Below are 17,810 nucleotides of genomic sequence, written 5' to 3'. Positions count from 1 at the left end.
TCTGAAATCCCATATTTGTAATGGAGGTTAAATTGTTATTGAAAACTCTCGATAAATATGAAGATGTATTAGGTTTATTCATTATTAAGCTTTACGGCTAATGTGTACATAGTTAGTTGTTGATACATTCCAATTTTTAGAGGTGGGCCAAATACTTGGTATTGAGAATACAAATACTAAATATAAAATACAGTTTTTGGGAATCGCAGAAAATACTAAATCAAATACAAAATACTTGTCGATTTCGGCACCCTTGACGTCCCCCCCCCCGACCTACATAGATATTCCTCGTATACAGTTTGCAGTTACGATCCCTGCAAAAACTGTGTCCAAAATTCAGACTGTTCTACAGGAAAGATTTGTTGTACTTCATCTTGCGGCAAGGAGTGTACCATTGGGGTCGCAGCCTATCGGAGCCTGCGGCGTGGCAAAGTCTAGTAAAAATATGTGACAAAGACATATTACATTTTAAATAATGTATGAAGCGGATTATGGACTATAATCCTTGCTCGAATGACAATTTAGGACTGTCACGTATACGTGTTGAGTTTATTGCGATTTTATCATTGAAAACATTACTTGCATCATTCAAATTCAAGCAAACTAAATTAATCATATGAAAATTTGCTGGTTATATGAACATATTTACATACAAATCTACATATGTACTTGTATAATACATATTGACTGTTGATATAACTCTGAATAATTCTTCAAGTGACATTTCTCATACTTATTTATCTTGTGTATGTATACATACATATGCAAATATATGTACCTGTAATTTTAACAAGACTGATTGCGTGATCACGCATTGTTATTCTTATCTGCAACTTCTTTCATTAATTTCTTCACATGAAACATACATACCCGAGCTGCCAAAGGCGTTGATATGCCGACGAAAGAGACGACGACAAGCGATGATTTGCCAATTATTAATAATTGACACCATAAAAATACTAATTAGGCGTTGCACAAATACTAATTTTTGGGTAATCTGCACAAGCTCACTGTTTCTACGTTTAAATGGTAATATTTCTTCAATACTTATGATGACGACTTAAATTTGTCAATGGTTGAACACCATTTTAATGGTAATATCTTGGCGTTGATATTAACATGCCCCGTCGGTACCATTTGAGAACCAATAAAGCCATACCGATTTATCGTTAGACATAAGGTACCTTCTCATCACCCCCAAGTAACTACACACAGGCATTGATATCTTACACTTGTTTGGCATTCAATAGTCAACGATTTTTTAGTACGCCTTACAAACCGCGGTAATCAAATGCATGTCTTTGGTTCTCATTTACTGCATGGACAAGTAAACTTCTTATTAAAAAATTGCAAAAATAGTAATGTCGCAGTCACTCAAAGATTTTGCAGTTGTAGTTTTTCCAAGTGACCACACGGTCGATGTAGCGCCGAGTAAATGGCTTTCTGAGGATCAATTAAAGTGCCCGTTTCCAGCAAATCCACCTATAGGATTTAAAAAAGTTCAAAAGGACCCAGGCTCAACCCCAGATCCAAATTGGCCAGTTTGGGGTGTGGAGGTCAAGAAATATTACAGTAAGTAATTAATAATCATGCATAACTTGAATTGATTTATACACAAATTATTGATTTATTTATTTACAAATCCTTTGAAGAAACCAATAATTTTTAATGGATTTATTTATGTACTACTTAATTTATTTATCCAAATTATTTAATTAATTCTTTTTAGATGATTTCGCAAGGGCAGATGAAAAGGCGAGGAAATTATTAAATGCGGCGTACGTGGACAGCAGTGAAGGAGAGGCTGCCCGTGGCGCAAGTGCAAGTGCTGATGAAAATTCTTCAGGTAAATATTAAATTATATTTTTAATAACTTATTCAAATAACTGCATAAAATAATTATGATTTGAATACACTTTAGGCCAAGTTCAGCAGACGACCGACATTTCTAATTTAATTTCGCCCAACATTACGATTGAAGACGAGCGCATTTCAACCCTCATTGCTGAATTTAGAGGTGAGGGAAAAATTTTATTGCATAAAACTTAATTATTAGTATTTTATCAATAATAGTATCTTTTTACTACAGCATTTCCAGCTGCGTCGCTCCAAAACCAACTTGTCTTGCTGGAAGAAATTAGGGAGGTGAAAGGTTTGGTTTTAAAACAACTTAACTCAAAAGTTACTGGATCAATTGGTGTAGGGGAAATTTTACCACTGTGGCCCTTAATTACCCAGGAGGACTTAAAGCATGCTAAGGAACAACTAAAGAATCCGGATACATATAGAAAACAAGTAAACAAAATTCAACTGATATATAACTACAATTCAATATTATTCATTATTCTTTCTACGATTGTAAGGTGCTTATTGTTGTAATAATGTTTATTTTAATTATGAAACCAAATAAATAAATATTTAAATATATGCAACGAAAATTGTCTGTTGTCAACTACTTTTAAATACCTAAAAATAATCGCTCTCATGCACTATACCGTTGATGATTGAGAGATACTTATTTGGTACTCATTTTCGGTGGCAAATCAACGCCAACGACCAAACGCTAAATTTCGTCACCAAATCAACACATTCTGTCCATCGCCTAATAAGTAATATTATGTGTTGCATTTCCGCACTACTGAAGTACCTTCGTCTCGTTACCTAACAAACGCTAACGTTGCAGCTCGGGTATGTACACTAAAAAGTTAACAATAACGTAACTGTATTTTCAGCAATATATTTTAACGCTAATGGCTTCAACTTCTTATTAACGTGTCCAAAATCCCCCACTTGGATTCCTAAAGGTCTCACTGACTGCCACGTTTTGCGCTCAAATTTTGACAAATTTACCTCATTCCTCGCACCAATTATAAAATTAGTCGAAAATTCCACCACCTTCGCCGCGTGGGGTATAAGCATGACAACAAAAAAGGTACCCAATACACCCATAACTGGTAAACGAATATAAATTAAAAAATCCATCGTGCCAAACATTCGAATCGAACCAAAATATGTCAACACGATGACACCAATTCCAAAAAATATTAATGGTGGGACAGAAAATGAACAGAAATGTTGATTTGTATACTTATTCCATATAAACATTTGTTTGTACAGGACAATTTTCCTCATTCTCGTCTCGACACGTGCAGTAAAACATGCTTCGTTCAGATCTTGCATGATGTCATTCATTGAACAAATAACCATCAGCCCAACGATGAAAAATGCGTTGACCGCTTTCATCACATCGGTAGCAATCATGACGTATAATGCGGTTCTGATTAAAAATAGGAGCATGTTTTTCTTGTCGAAATATTCTATAAGGACAACGAGTAGAGGATCGAGTTCCAAATAGACTCCGACTGGAGGTAGTAGAAATGGAGCGAGGAAAGTGACCCTGAGCAACAATGTCATACAAGCTCGATTAGCCCATAGTCATGTTTAATTCGACTTGACGTGAGGTCTGCAATTTAAATTGATTTACATATTAGATATATATGTATGTATTTATGTATGTACGTGGTGAAACAGTGACGCATAATGATCAAATCTAAATGTATAAGTTATGCTGTAGGAGATAATTGGGGCGTGACAATAATTTTACCACGATTTCTTGACCTTATTTAGATATGGATAAATATGTACTGCCCTGTGAATACATATATGTATCAGTACTGCCTTTCGTTACAAAAAATCAGTTATCCTAAATCATGGCGAAGATATGGTTATAACTACAAGTCGACTTATGTCATTTTCTTGTCGCATAGCGTACGAGTTAAAACATACATCATAATTTATGTACATAAAATTATATTTTTCCTGGGTAAAATATATAAATATATGTAGATTTCATTCGCATTTTCAGACTTTATTTTGTTAGCAAGGACAGATTTACATACCTTGTGCTTCATCTTGAAATTGTGCAATGTTGTTCAGAATGATTTTAGCAACTTGTGGAGTGACGGCAATTACGTAATTCATCGCGATAAATGCAGACGGTAAAAAGGCTGTTAGTATGCAATCGTAGATTCGAACCGTTTTCCAAGTTTTCGAAGTTTCATGTTCCAAAGTGTTGGCTGGGTCTGAGGAAACAAAAAATGGTTTGCACAAAATTGTGAAGCTAAAAACTGTGTGAAGTGCTAAACAAATTAAACTAAACTTGTGGAAATATTGCAACTTTTTGAATCTTTGAGAAATTCGAATTTTCCTTTTGCTGGCCAGCACTTTATATGATAATAGGTGTAACTTGCGACCATATAAGTTGCAAAATAGATCGCCAACTTTTCACATTCCGGGCGTAGCCATTTTTTAAAGATTGTTTACACGACAGAGAAATGATGTATGTAGAATTTACTGGATTTATATGGAGCTTAACGTATGAAATGTTGAGACATGCTGAAACTTCTAAAATGCAATGATGAGAAAGAAACTCGGCGGTGGAAAATTGGTTGATTTGCGTTACGTATGTATTTACTTGGCTTCCACCGTCGAATAAATATTTCCATTATAAGCAAAATTGATTTATGAGGTTATAAATACAAAAGCCAAAAATACATGAAGGTTTGGCCCATATTTATTATGAGTATAATCTAATCACGGAATATTTTTTGGACATACAAATATATGCGCATATTGGTAATTGATTACTGGTTAAAAAAATATTAGACTTACACTACCTAAATCGGTGGCTGGTTTGGAGACTTCGCAACCTCAAAGGAAAAGCTGATAGGCATATTTTGTACATAATTTAATTGACTTTCTTGTGATATAATCAGTTTCCCAGGGCTCGCTCAACTTTGTCTGCTATTGCCGTTTGATCGTTGGACAATACTTATTGTAGGACCAAATATTTGTGTCCTAGCCGAAAAGCCCGTCCAAGGATGGGATCCAGTGGGGGGAGGTGGTAGCAAAATAAAGTCACATTGCTTAAATTCCGAATTTAAAAATTCTCCAACTTTGTCACAGTATTTCTGCATTTCTCATGAACTTTCATTTCATCATTGGCTGCATTTCAAAACTTTTAAACTCCAATTTCCCATCCGTGGTATGGGGGCAGCTGGATTTAAAAACATTAAAATTGTCCACTGCATTGCAAACATTTTAAATTCTCCGAAGATTTAAATTTCCCAACTACAGTGGGGGCGGCTGCATTGCAAAAGGTTCAAATTTCCAACTGTTAGGAGTGTGTTTATGTAATTGTTTTGATTGTTTAGTGGGAGTAGGTGAGCATAAAACTTGGAGAAACCTGCACAGTAAGAAATATGTATACTCTTTCGAAAAGTAAAATTTTAGACAACTCGATGTGATGTAAAATGTAATTCATATAATGTATGAACGGCTACCCCGCATTTTACTCCGAAAATATAATACCCTACATACAGTATGCAAAAATTCACAAAGCCTTATATAGTAAAATGTACTTCATATAACGCATTGTACCCGACATTGAGTAGGTCATACCCCATATTATCACATTTACTCCATACGGAGGAGCAATAAAAACGGGCGGGCTATGAAGCTTCTGTTTTGTCTTTGCTTTAGTCGCTCTCCTAGATTTAACCGAACATCATCGCGAATACTTATTTTTTAAGAAATATTTTTAGAAATCAGTTTTTAAAATGAATACTACTGAAGTAAAATAATTTTAACTCAACTGGGGGTGGCAGAATATATGCCTAGATTTGAAGGTAAGGTGAATGCTACAAACTATTATTCATCGCAATTCTAATCCATTATTAACTTTCAGAGAGTTAAGTTGATGACGACTCAATTCTTTGCCTTGGAAAGGAGGATGTCGATAAATTAATTCCCACCCTTGGTCACCCACTAGCTCAAATTTTGGAACGCATCACGGAAATTGAAGGCTGGAGATATTTCATTCATTCATGGGCATTAGCTGGTCAAATTATGTCTCGTTTGTAAGCTATGTAATATTAGATATGACTGTTATTCTCAATTTAATCTAATTGTTTGTGCTAATGTTGTATGTATTTTAATGAGAATTAATAAATACAAATTTAAAACTTATAACAGCTAACATGAAATGAAACTTGAATATATCATATGGGGTATTTGTACCCCACCTGAGGGTTACAGGATGCTCCATATATAGTAAAATATAGCCTGCACATTACTCTATGCGGTGTGGTTCCGTTTACTTTATCTGGGGTTAGCGTTGTGTAATGCGGGGTATTATGCGTAACCCCTTACTCATTTTCCAGAGTTTTACAAAATGTAGGGTCGGATCACTTTCTGATTCACATTTAGTTATTTTTTACCCTATATAACATATATATTTCTTACTGTGTGTGTACCGGTTTTGTTGTCGTTCAACCTGACTGGCGATGGAGAGAGGAAAAAATATCCCGGCTGTAAACAGTATTTATTTTTAGCTCACTCTAGTGAGCTCGAGTAGATCGGGAAGTTTAGAAGAGGTACATACACGAAGCGCCGCCTGGTGTGTGTTGGTGGCTCCAGCTCAAAAAAATTTTTGCCTCACCCACACGGCAGCCCGTCACTCTGGTATTTTATGTAAGTAGATTTATACATACATACATGAACTTACGTACTTTAAGACGTACATACATTTCTTACATTGGCATAGTATAGTCAAGCACATATGTATCTACAGGCTTATACTAGACAAGAATTGTGTAGAGCAAAGGCACATTTATTATGTATAAAATTAAATTATTGCTTATTTTTCGACCAGACTAATGTAAATTATGCGAATATTGGATATTGAAAAACAAATTACTGGGTTACTGCAATCTGCTTGAGTTTGAACTAATGCGATTCCAAGCATTGTATGAAATGTAGGCACGAATAAAAACTTCTAGGAACAAGTAAAAACCCCAGAAAATTAAGATATCAATACTTATCAAAAATTTTGCCTAGTTTGTAAAGCTGTATGCATAATGAAGCCCAAAAAATGAAGTCCAAAGAAGTATTTCTGAAGTTTGTGCATTTTGTGACGAATACATTTAACATTGACAGGTTTATTACTTTACCCCAATCATAGAATAAAACCCATTAGAACCCATTAAAACACAAGAATACATTGAGTTTTTCCCGCGATCAGTTTTCAGAATAAAACCCTAGGTTTTTCCGAACCTTGTTTCCGACCATTTTGAAAAATAGGTATGGATGAGCCCACAGGGTACCTCTGGATGAAAATTTTCAAAATTCACTTCAAAATTTATAATTAGAATCCATTGGTTGGACATGTTACAAGTTGGTCAGATTTTGTCCATTGGTGAAAACCAATAATGAAACAACCACTGTTCCAAAAAACGCTAATTTCCCTTTAATTCGGTATATATGATCTGTAAAATGTTCTTTACTTTGCATCTTCCGCTTTCCAGCTTGCCATCACTTCCACTACCATCTATTCTATCGTCAAGTGGACCTCTTCCACGCCCTTCGGCACTTCCCGTCTCAGGAGTACCTTCAATACCGAATCCCATAACTTCGGAAAAATTTAGTACAGAAGAACGAAATTTAGCAAGTAATGTAAAACTGACATACCCGTTGCTCTATCGCCAGTTTGATAATATAGTCCACATATTTCCGTTCACAGGTAACGGTTATATGTATATGTAGGCCTGTCTGTCCAAATGTTATCACCAATCAATTTTATAAAGATGATAACCTCATGTTATATTATTTGTAATTGTTTTAATGAGGTAATTTAACATTTGATAAAACTCTTAAAAAAATTTAATGCGTATTTTTTTATTCTAACTCAACTCGGGCTTTTTAACAAATATATACATGTATCTCCTCAAAGATTTTATCAAAAATATAAATTTGTGTCCGTGTTTAACAGCATTGAACCAGAAGCCTCGCTCAACTTTGAATAATAGTTGTGCATTGTTCTAAGTTATTGTAAGCAGTGGCGCATTGCAAAGTACTACACCTCTCGCTCATCTGAGTTTGTTTAAAAATTTCGCCATCAAATTAGTCATCAGATTTTCACAATTTGTTATTTCTTAAACATGGAGGACATATTAGTATTTATTTAGAAGGATAAAAGAGAGCATAGCGAAACACTCAATTAGCGTAATAGCATAAAAATTAAAAGTGTCTACAAGAGCCGTTTCAAAATGGGTCGTGTCGGCAACATTGGTATACAAACCAAGAAAATTCGGTATAATACTAGTATAGCGCCCCCTCTCCGATTTTGTTGTGTGATATATCAAATTTTTCAGTTTTTTATGCTGATCAAGAATATACTAATTATTTGAATGGCAAATGAAAATTGACCCCGCAATTAATTGTTAATGTTTTTCTCTAACCCCCATTTTTTATTGCATTTTTGGACGTTTCAGGGAATTCTATGACTTTGTCTCATTTTACCCCATGGCGGGAATCTTTTGGGGCTCTATGAGATTTTTGGGGTGAGATAAGATTGTGCAATTTTGTTGCAGAATCTAAAATTTCGATCAGCCTGGGATGTTTTTTGGGGGATTGTGAGATTATTTGGTAGACGGGGTACCGTTCTGTTGGGTTAGGTTAGGTTTTTTAGGATAAAATTGGTAGGGAAAATAGCTAGGAAATATAGCTAGGAAAAATAGGTAGGAAAGAATAGGTAGGTACAATTGCAGAAACTTGGTTGCTACAAAAATCTCACTATCCCCAAATAACATCCCAGGGTGATCGAAATTTCAGATTCTGCAATAAAACTGCACAATCTTATCTTACCCCAAAAATCTCAAAGAGCCCCCAAAGATTCCCGCCATGGGGTAAAATGAGACAAAATCTTAGAATTATCTGTAACGTCCAAAAATTCAATAAAAAATGGGGGTTAGAAAAAAACTTTGACAATTAATTGCCGGGTCAATTTTCATTTGCCATTCAAATAATTAGTATATTCTTGATCAGCATAAGAAACTGAAAAATTTGATATATGACACAACAAAACCGGAGAGGGGGCTCTATACTAGTATTGTTCCGAAAATTCGAACACAGACTACTCTCTTCAACATCCAAAGCACAAATTAAAATAAATTTGTAGGAAAAAATTTACAGTTTTGTTAGAAAAGTGGCGAAGAAGCTGAACGAGTCAAAACGGAACCGAGGAAAGGAAAAAGTGTGAGCCGAACAACAACGGCTCAACGTCCCACTAAAAGTCATAGTTGGGGGAAAACGGCTTTAAAACATCCAGTTCGAACCTTGCGTAGCCCATTGCGTCGCTTAACCAAACCAAGACCTGTCCTGTAGGCAACGGGACAGGTCTTTATCTAAGGGGGTCGGCCAAGTGTCAGTTACTATTCATAAAAAAATAAATCAGGGTTCAGAACTTTTTTTATTTATGATTATTTGAAATTTCGTACACTTTTTGAGCACAGAAAGCGATCCATTAAATGAAAACCATTGGAGAAAGCAATATCGTTGTAACGTTGAAATGTTCTTTCTCGTTGTGGAAATTCTTAGAAAGTTTTAGGAAACAAAAGTATTACTTTATTAGTCTGAATTATTCCATATATGCTAAAGTGCGATTGCTGATACATACATAAGTACTTTCACGATAACTATTTCCTACCCAATACAAATCAGTAGCGTGGTTACTTCTTGTTAATTATTATGTCACCGGATAATACCATTTTTGCAAATAAACAGAGATGAATGAACTGGGACTGCATGGTTACGCCTTGATAAAACTGATAGCAGAGGGAAATTTTCGTTTTGATCGGTGGTAGCATGTATGTATGTATGTATTGGTGGGGTGACGATCCTGCCATTGTTAGACAGGACCGTCAGCTGCGCAAGCACCAAAGGCTTATTGCAGTCTCCCCGTATACACCGCTTTAATGTGCTAAATCATGACTCTCACGATTTACAGATCTAACTTGACCTACAAACCGCCCTGATCTGATTATGAATTGAATTAGATCGGGCAGAGACATAGTCACTATTTGCTCTGGTGGCAACTCATGCCTCCCAAAGAGTTCTGACCTTAGGGCACAGTACTTGTCGCAGGACCCAAGAAAATGAAATACAGTCTCAGGGCCATGGTGGTAGCAAGTATGTAGTAGATGTATAGGGTTTAGTTAAGATGAAGTGAATTTGCGGCCTATTGCTTAAATAAGCTTGATACTCTGTAATAATTTCTTTTTGAATATTTAATGTTATAAAAAACGAAAGAATTTGCATTCAAATAAAACACATTTTTGCAGGGATGTGAACAAATGTTGGGAGCTTGCCAATGTGAGCTTGAGAGAAATCGGTATCCAAAGTAACAGTAGCATAATAAAGGGCGACGAAAAAGGTTGGCGCAAAGAGAACATGTGATTCGGTCCCACTCGGTAGTTCTTTACATATGTAAATATTTATGCTGTATCCGTACCTATATGAGTCATTTATAGGTAGAGGGTGATTTGTTTAATTTTCGTTTGCACTAAATTAAATTACATGGTATATTAATTGATCGAATCTCGTAGACATGGAAAAAAATTAAAATCATTTCCATTAATTTCGCTTTAGAAGGAATTAACACTAATGTAAACCTTTTCGTTAAATTGTGCCTATATATATGTAGATGCTCATGATAAAGCCTTTCGGACATTTCAAATTACATTCAGATAACATAGTATTTCACAAAAATACCTTAACAAGGGTTCAAGGAAATTGTATTATTCTATACAACCGATTTTTTAACATTAGTAATCCATGCTCTGCACGAAATTAAATACCGAATTTTACTAATTCAAACTTTCAGGAAATACCGTCCCGTTCCGACGGTTTTCGGTACGGTACCGGTACCGGTACTGGAGTGGTCTAAACTCTATGGAACCGGTACTGCTTGCACCGGTACGGAATTGGGACGGTACCGAAATGTGGTTTCGGTATCGGGAGTGAACGGTACGGTACGGTACGGATACCGTACCGTTTAGTGCACTAGAAATCTCATTTCATTAACTTCTCATGCTCACTCATTTCACTCAAACAAAATGGACACTATATACTGCCCTTGCAGTACTACGAATCTTGTACTAAACTGCAAAGAAGTTTTATTATTTCACAAATTATTTCACATTTTCGCAATTTGCATTCAAGTTGAAAACAAATGTCAGCCTCCTTATTCCAATTAGATGGTAAGTTTTTGCCATCCTATAACGTTCATAAATCTTTAATTTATGACTCATGACAAATGCAAATGTTAATCACAGAATGAGTAGTGTTTGGAAGCGAACGACTGTTTATGAGTGTGAATGAAGGTGAGTGACTGAGGAACCTGAATAAGTGTGAATGAAAGTGGATGAGTGAGGTTGAAAATGAATGCAAATGAATGAAAGGTGGCTAGGGTAAATCTGAATGAGTGAAATTTGAATGAATAATTTTATATTGAACATGTATGATTTAGTTAACTTTATTGAAACAGAAAATAAAATTTATGTTACAGTCAACCCCATAATTCTTTAACACGCCCCAGCAAGACACATTTTTCGTGCCGCATTAAAATAAGATCCTGCCGGGCAGGTCATACTGTATGTGTACAAGGTTCCTGAAATCCTTATACATCTGAAATACTTGCGACAATCCGTATTGTTAACGAAAGTTCCTTCCCCCGTGCAACTGAATGGGGCAGTCTGCGACTAAAATCAAATAAATTCCCTGCATTTTATTTTGTGTATTTTTTAAATAACCTTTACACATCTTCCTAATTGGCATTTCTGAAAGGTCAAAAAAAGCCAACGTTTAATCTGGATTTTGTAATTTGCACTCATGAAATAAAATTCAAAATATAAACAAGTTTTAATTTTCTAAAATGTAACACTATTTTTAAGAACATAGTCACACTTGTCCATCGCTTGTTAACAATGCAAAGGCAAACCAAGTATGACAACCATAGTTTGATAGATCAACTCGTCAGGAACAACGTTTGGTTCGGCACATGGGCGGATATCCAAAATGCGGCGACTTTTTGGGCGTTGAAAGTTGGGGATAACGAGCGATTTTACCACCAAAACCTGTAAAACTGGTTTTTTGGCTGGAAATCTCCAAACTTGCAGGGCGCATAAGTCGTCGAATTTTGCATGCCCGCCCAAGTGCCGAAACGTTCTTTCTGACGAGTTGATCTATCAAACTATGCTGGTCATAAAAAAATCGAACTGGAACATTTTTTGCCTTTGCATTGTAAATATTATGCATTATTTATAACTAAAATGTTTTATCTATCTCGTCTTACCCCATCCGAACTGCATGCTGCTCCATCTGGTGCCGGGTATCTTGAAGTTCCCCTACAAACTGCATCTTGGCTGGGTGGATCGCATGGTGGAGGATACTGGCATCTTACAGCATAGCACATATCATCTGGTCTTATACTTGGATCCGTATCCACTCGAGCGTTCGGATTTCGTACCGAGTTTCTACAGAAAGCATTCAGGTCGACCAAATCACCCGGGAGATTGGATGGAACTTCCCATGGAACTCCGACATTATTTTTCACAGACAAACACGTTCCACTAACGGAACTGTAAATATTTAAATATAGTTCTCAGAATGTATATGTAAATTTGCATAATCATACAAGAATAACTATTAATACGGGGAATGCTACTTATGAATATTAATATATGATGCCTGTTAAATGTATTTGTGAATATACGTTAAAGTAAAAATTGTCAAGGAATTTGGAGTACGTCTCACGTCAAATTTTAGCCATAAAGATTTGCTGTTTACGCAAAAACTTTGAACCGAGATTATACAAGCTTGCCGTGGTAAACAGACAGAAGGTAAATCCTAACCGGATTAAGGCTCACGTGAAGCCCGTCGCGCCTCGATTTGGGAACAAGAAAGCCTTGGTGTGTTAACGTCGCAATTTTATTGTAATACCGCTAAACTCGTAATCTCCTTAAGATAATAAAAATTGAACAAACCTTATATAAGTATTTATCGCTCGTTTGCTGCATGAACCAAGTTTAAACCGATTATCTCCATTCCCTCCTCCCGCCTGCATTAGAAACCCACCGTCTGGCGCACAGTCGGCGGAGGTCCCTTGACCATCATGCCAAGATCCAAGGCTATCAAAATAATAAGAAATGATAAATAAATTCTAGCGTGATACACGAAACTTTAAAATAAATAACACCACTTACGTGTGTCCCATTTCATGCGCAAATATCATAACTCCTCCAAATCTGGCTCTGGGGTCGGTTACAATAGCCATTTTTTCCGTAGGCTTACACGCCCCAGAAATGTATGCCCGTCCAAGTATTTCTCCGTCGGGGGACAAATCAAACGTTTCTCCAGTTAGTAACACAATCACATCATTTACAGGATATTGTGCAGCATTAGTTGACATAAATGTTGCTAAATAATTTCATTAATTAAATATTTGAGGTAAAATATGTATCTGAAAGGCCACGTCCATATATTACGTCATAAAAAAGGTGGGTGAGCGACTTTGGGTCAGGCTTGCTTGCTAGCCTTAACATTATGAAAATACCAAGTTGGGGGAGATGTAGATGTGCACAGTTGGTCCTAAAGTACGCATTTTTTGATGACGTAATATTTGAAAGTTCCTAAATTTATGGAGAACGTTTGTCTGTCACGTACAAAAATCAGTAAGGGTGGGCCCAATAAGATAAGCTTCTGGGGAAGTGAGAGATGGATTATTTTCTATGTACGGCTGGGCTGCACGAGTCTGTGGGTAACATAATAAACCATTATAACGAAGTGTAAACTAGGGGTGAAACAAAACGGGCATGCGTATTTGGCACATCCCCACCCAATTCCTGTAATTTTCTGTGATTGTCTCACGTCGCCCTGCCCGCAAATGTCTCATTTTGCCCCGCGACCTGCGAAATTTCAAGTCAAGGCAGTCGATCCCACGTTTCGGTAGACACGTCAAAATCCGATTTTTTTACCCTTGACTTCTTTTCTAAGTCACGAAAGGTCGTAACCCCCCAAGTGTCATTCATTTTCTTAAAAGTCTCTCCAACACCTTTCAAATGACATCCCACATGTACACGCTACGTTAAAACACACGTTCATGACCTTTTTGTAGCGTAATGGCGTGACTTATGACCTTACTATTTGAACGTGTTAGGTCCACGGAAATGTGGGACACGTTGATGGAAACCGCACGTCGAAATTCGTCCCCGTTATCGAGAAATCGCGGTGCAAACGGACAGACGGATTTAAATAAAGGGGTTTCAGGGTTGGGAAGAATACTACTTAAGATTAAGATAAAAGATAAAAAGATAAAAAGATACTAGTCAAATTTTGTCTTTTATCTTTCAAGTCATTACTATTGTCTATAGCGGTGCTCCTGTAAGAAAGTTGAGTCAACTCAAAAGATTCTGCAATTCGTCGTGACCAGGTTTTTACAAAAAATTGTGATCGTTTATAACGATGAAACAATTCTGCTAAAATATAATGCTGTATTTTGAACCTGAAATTTTTTGCGATTTCGAAGTTTTACACAAAAGCATTACTTTTTGAACATCGGAATATCTGCAAAGTCCCTATGTTATAAGGAATAGGGAAGTAAAGAGATTGATGCCAAGTTTTTGGTTTTGCAGATTTTTTTATATATATTTATGCGAATCATTCAGAGGTGTCTTAGACTTGTGTGGGGGTGGTTATGATGGGCGTGGTTGGGGAAAAATGCGATTATGACTAAAAATGTCACAAAAATGTTAAAAATAAATGCAAAATTAACATTTTGTGTGACATTTTTAGACATAATCGCATTTTTCCCCAACCACGCCCATCATAACCACCCCCACACAAGTCTAAGACACCTCTGAATGATTCGCATAAATATATATAAAAAAATCTGCAAAACCAAAAACTTGGCATCAATCTCTTTACTTCCCTATTCCTTATAACATAGGGACTTTGCAGATATTCCGATGTTCAAAAAGTAATGCTTTTGTGTAAAACTTCGAAATCGCAAAAAATTTCAGGTTCAAAATACAGCATTATATTTTAGCAGAATTGTTTCATCGTTATAAACGATCACAATTTTTTGTAAAAACCTGGTCACGACGAATTGCAGAATCTTTTGAGTTGACTCAACTTTCTTACAGGAATACCGCTATAGACGATAGTACCTGGGTATCTTGTATCAATATCTTTTATACGAGCTTCTCATCATATTCAAAACATATTTTTATGATAAAAGATACTTTTGAAAAATCTTACACCAACGCCTTGAGCAAATATAGTTTTGCACTATTTTGTGTGGTGAAAATCTAGCAGATTTGTGAAATAATAATTTTTCGACATGTACAGAAAAACTTTTCAAGTACTCAAAGTTCTGAGTACGCTGAACCAGAGGTCGAAGCCGACCAATTTTCGGCGGCGGCGGCACCAATTTTTGGTGATTTTTCGGCCGCGCCGGCGGCGCGGCGCGGCGTCCCAATGTTAAAGGTATAGGAAATCGGATTTATCGGCGGCGGCGGCGCCTAAAATGCTACCGGCGTACGGCACGGCGGCGGCGTCAGATCGGCGGCGTCGACCTATGCGCTGAACCAGTTGGCGCTTATGTTACATAGTTTTGTTGTTTGTGACCGATGTGTGCTTAAATTTATCAAAATTTGTATTGTTTAGACGACCTAGAAGACACCAATTTTGAAATTTGTAGGTTCCTAAATTAAACAATTTTTTTAAAAATATTTATCTTGTATCTTAAAAAGTATCTTAAAATATTTATCTTATTTCCTAATATAATTATTGATATGATAATCACAACATATTTATTTTACAGTTAAATATAATCATGTCTCAATTGCTTACCGTGATAACATTGATCCCGACTACTTGGAAATTAATTGCAGGATCTTCACTTTGGGCATAGATATTGTTCACACTTTTAATGAAAAGTGCATAATACTCCGTTATCCTATCGACATTCCCCCCAAACCAGGTTTGAATCGAGAAATCGATTACCAAAAGAACTTCAACCGTTCCCACGGCCATAATTGAGTTTCTAACCCCAATCGTTTCATTACGTGGGGTCCAGTCCAACGGATCGTAAGGAGGACTTACTACAAATTTATTGTGTTAATTAAAAAAAGCCCTGGGTGAATCCCTCGGTATTATTTTATTATCTTATAAATGTTTTTCAATTACCGAAATCAATTACTCCCCTAGTAGTGAGGACACCATTGAAAATGTTAGACACGTCATGATCCCCTTGGCCGATATGATTTATCTTTTTCTCGTCAATTATTCCTTGCTGTGTAAGACATACGTATTTATAACTTGTACCATACATATTTTATAAACATTCACATATTTGTACCTGAATTATTAATCCCTGACTTCCGTTCACCACGCTGACAATGGCATTTTGTTGAGAATCCTCATAAATTGAATTCATTAGGTCATCCAACCGTTCGGTGGTTGGAGTGACGTCCTCATGTCCGTTATCTCCACTTATAACAACTCTCATGTTGGGATGAAATACGGGTGAATCTTATATAAATGATATGTGATGTAAATAATTCCTTCGCGTGGGTATAACGAAAATTTAGAGGGTTACGAACGCCTTGAATACACAATTTATACCCCAGGATTGTACAAAACTGGTATTAAATCATTACTGACCTGTGTCAATTTAGGACATTACTTTTATAAACTATTTTGCAATTTTTGTGGATTTTCGAATTAGATTCTAATTAGAATTAGCTTTGTTGCTGATAAATAAAATTTAGTGGAAATTAATCAGTTTGTTTCAAACATGGATTTTAATTAGCTATACATAAATAAGTATATTAGGGAGGTTGAGATTGCTGAATTCTACCTCAATTCGACAAATATTTTAACGGTACCAGTCTTAAAAGGAATGAAAAGTAGTGCGAGGGCCAGTCAGTAAGTACTTAGAATTTATAAATACCAGCAAAACCGGAAGTATTTACTTAAATTCGTTTTATGGGTTTTCAACATCGTCGTTTTTGAAGATAATCCCCGAGCACAACCCCATAAGAAAATTGTACCCAAAACCTTGCTCGCCGACTTGTTGGCTTTTGCCTTGATTGGACCGTTTTGACTGGTCAAATCAAGAGCGAGCTTGAGATCGATCACTCCACCTTATTCTCTTGACCTTGCCCCATGGGATTTTTATATATTTCCAAGTTTGAAAAAAATGTTCAGAGCAGAGAGATTTATAGAGGAAAATAAACTAATTTCGATTGTGCAAACGGTCCTAAACTCCAACTTTAAAGAATTTTATTTGCTTCGGTGAAGGACCGAAGCAACTGAGGCACAGGATGGAGTTTTGCATTCAATTAGGGGGAGACTTTGTTAAAAAACCTTAAAATGAATTTGAGTAAATACTTTCTGTTTAGCTGGAATAATTAAGTGTTAGGTATTTACTGACTGGCCCTCGTATAAATATAATTATTTGCAAATACTCATAATCTACCTAATTGTATAGCCCTTTTCCTTAACTGTTGTACATACGTACCTGATTTTATAAGGTTTAGATGAATCCTATCGCTACGTTCTACATGAATGTCGGCCTTATATCCCTCATTATGTACAATCTCTGTCTGCGTGAGTTTAACCTTTGCAGGAATTGTGGAACCATATGGGATCAAAGAAATGCAGATCGCCACGACAACCACGGTTGGGCACGACATCCTTCTTGGCGAGGATACAGATTCCAACACACTATGCTCATTATTGTAAACGGGGCTTGATTTTATACATGTCAAAGTTTATGGCAGGAATTAACAATCAATGAATTGCGGCTGATTAAGGCAGTAATGAATCAAGCAAATCTACATGCCATGTTTTGCAATTCCTTTAAGAGTGGGTGATTTTGCACATCAATGCAGTTTAATTTTTGATATGAA

The 17,810-nt window shown here is 36.2% G+C and overlaps 1 protein-coding gene across 4 annotated transcripts; it reads right to left on the bottom strand.

Annotated features, from left to right (window-relative positions):
- Nucleotides 1–11,339: 11,339 nt before the first annotated feature.
- Nucleotides 11,340–17,623, bottom strand: LOC110855944 (venom metalloproteinase antarease-like TtrivMP_A). Of its 4 annotated transcripts, none has more exons than XM_022104375.2 (10): nucleotides 17,420–17,623; nucleotides 16,256–16,428; nucleotides 16,084–16,189; nucleotides 15,748–15,998; nucleotides 13,561–13,648; nucleotides 13,101–13,314; nucleotides 12,882–13,025; nucleotides 12,191–12,476; nucleotides 11,649–11,675; nucleotides 11,340–11,591 (listed from the first exon to the last, which is right to left on the bottom strand). In XM_022104375.2, exons 1-10 carry the CDS (start codon nucleotides 17,592–17,594, stop codon nucleotides 11,421–11,423), a joined length of 1,635 nt encoding a protein of 544 aa, XP_021960067.1. In that variant the 5' UTR covers nucleotides 17,595–17,623; the 3' UTR covers nucleotides 11,340–11,420. The 4 variants fall into 4 exon arrangements, with proteins under 4 accessions (XP_021960067.1, XP_035712630.1, XP_035712631.1 ...); XM_035856737.1 differs by having other exon boundaries at nucleotides 11,340–11,597; nucleotides 11,655–11,675; XM_035856738.1 differs by having other exon boundaries at nucleotides 11,655–11,675.
- Between the last annotated feature and the right edge of the window lie 187 nt (nucleotides 17,624–17,810).

The sequence above is a fragment of the Folsomia candida genome, unplaced genomic scaffold, assembly GCF_002217175.1.
Source record: "Folsomia candida strain VU population unplaced genomic scaffold, ASM221717v1 Fcan01_Sc014, whole genome shotgun sequence".
Lineage (NCBI taxonomy): Eukaryota > Metazoa > Arthropoda > Collembola > Entomobryomorpha > Isotomidae > Folsomia > Folsomia candida.
Note: the sequence above shows the minus strand (reverse complement) of the source record. Positions and strands in the feature narration are given on the sequence as shown.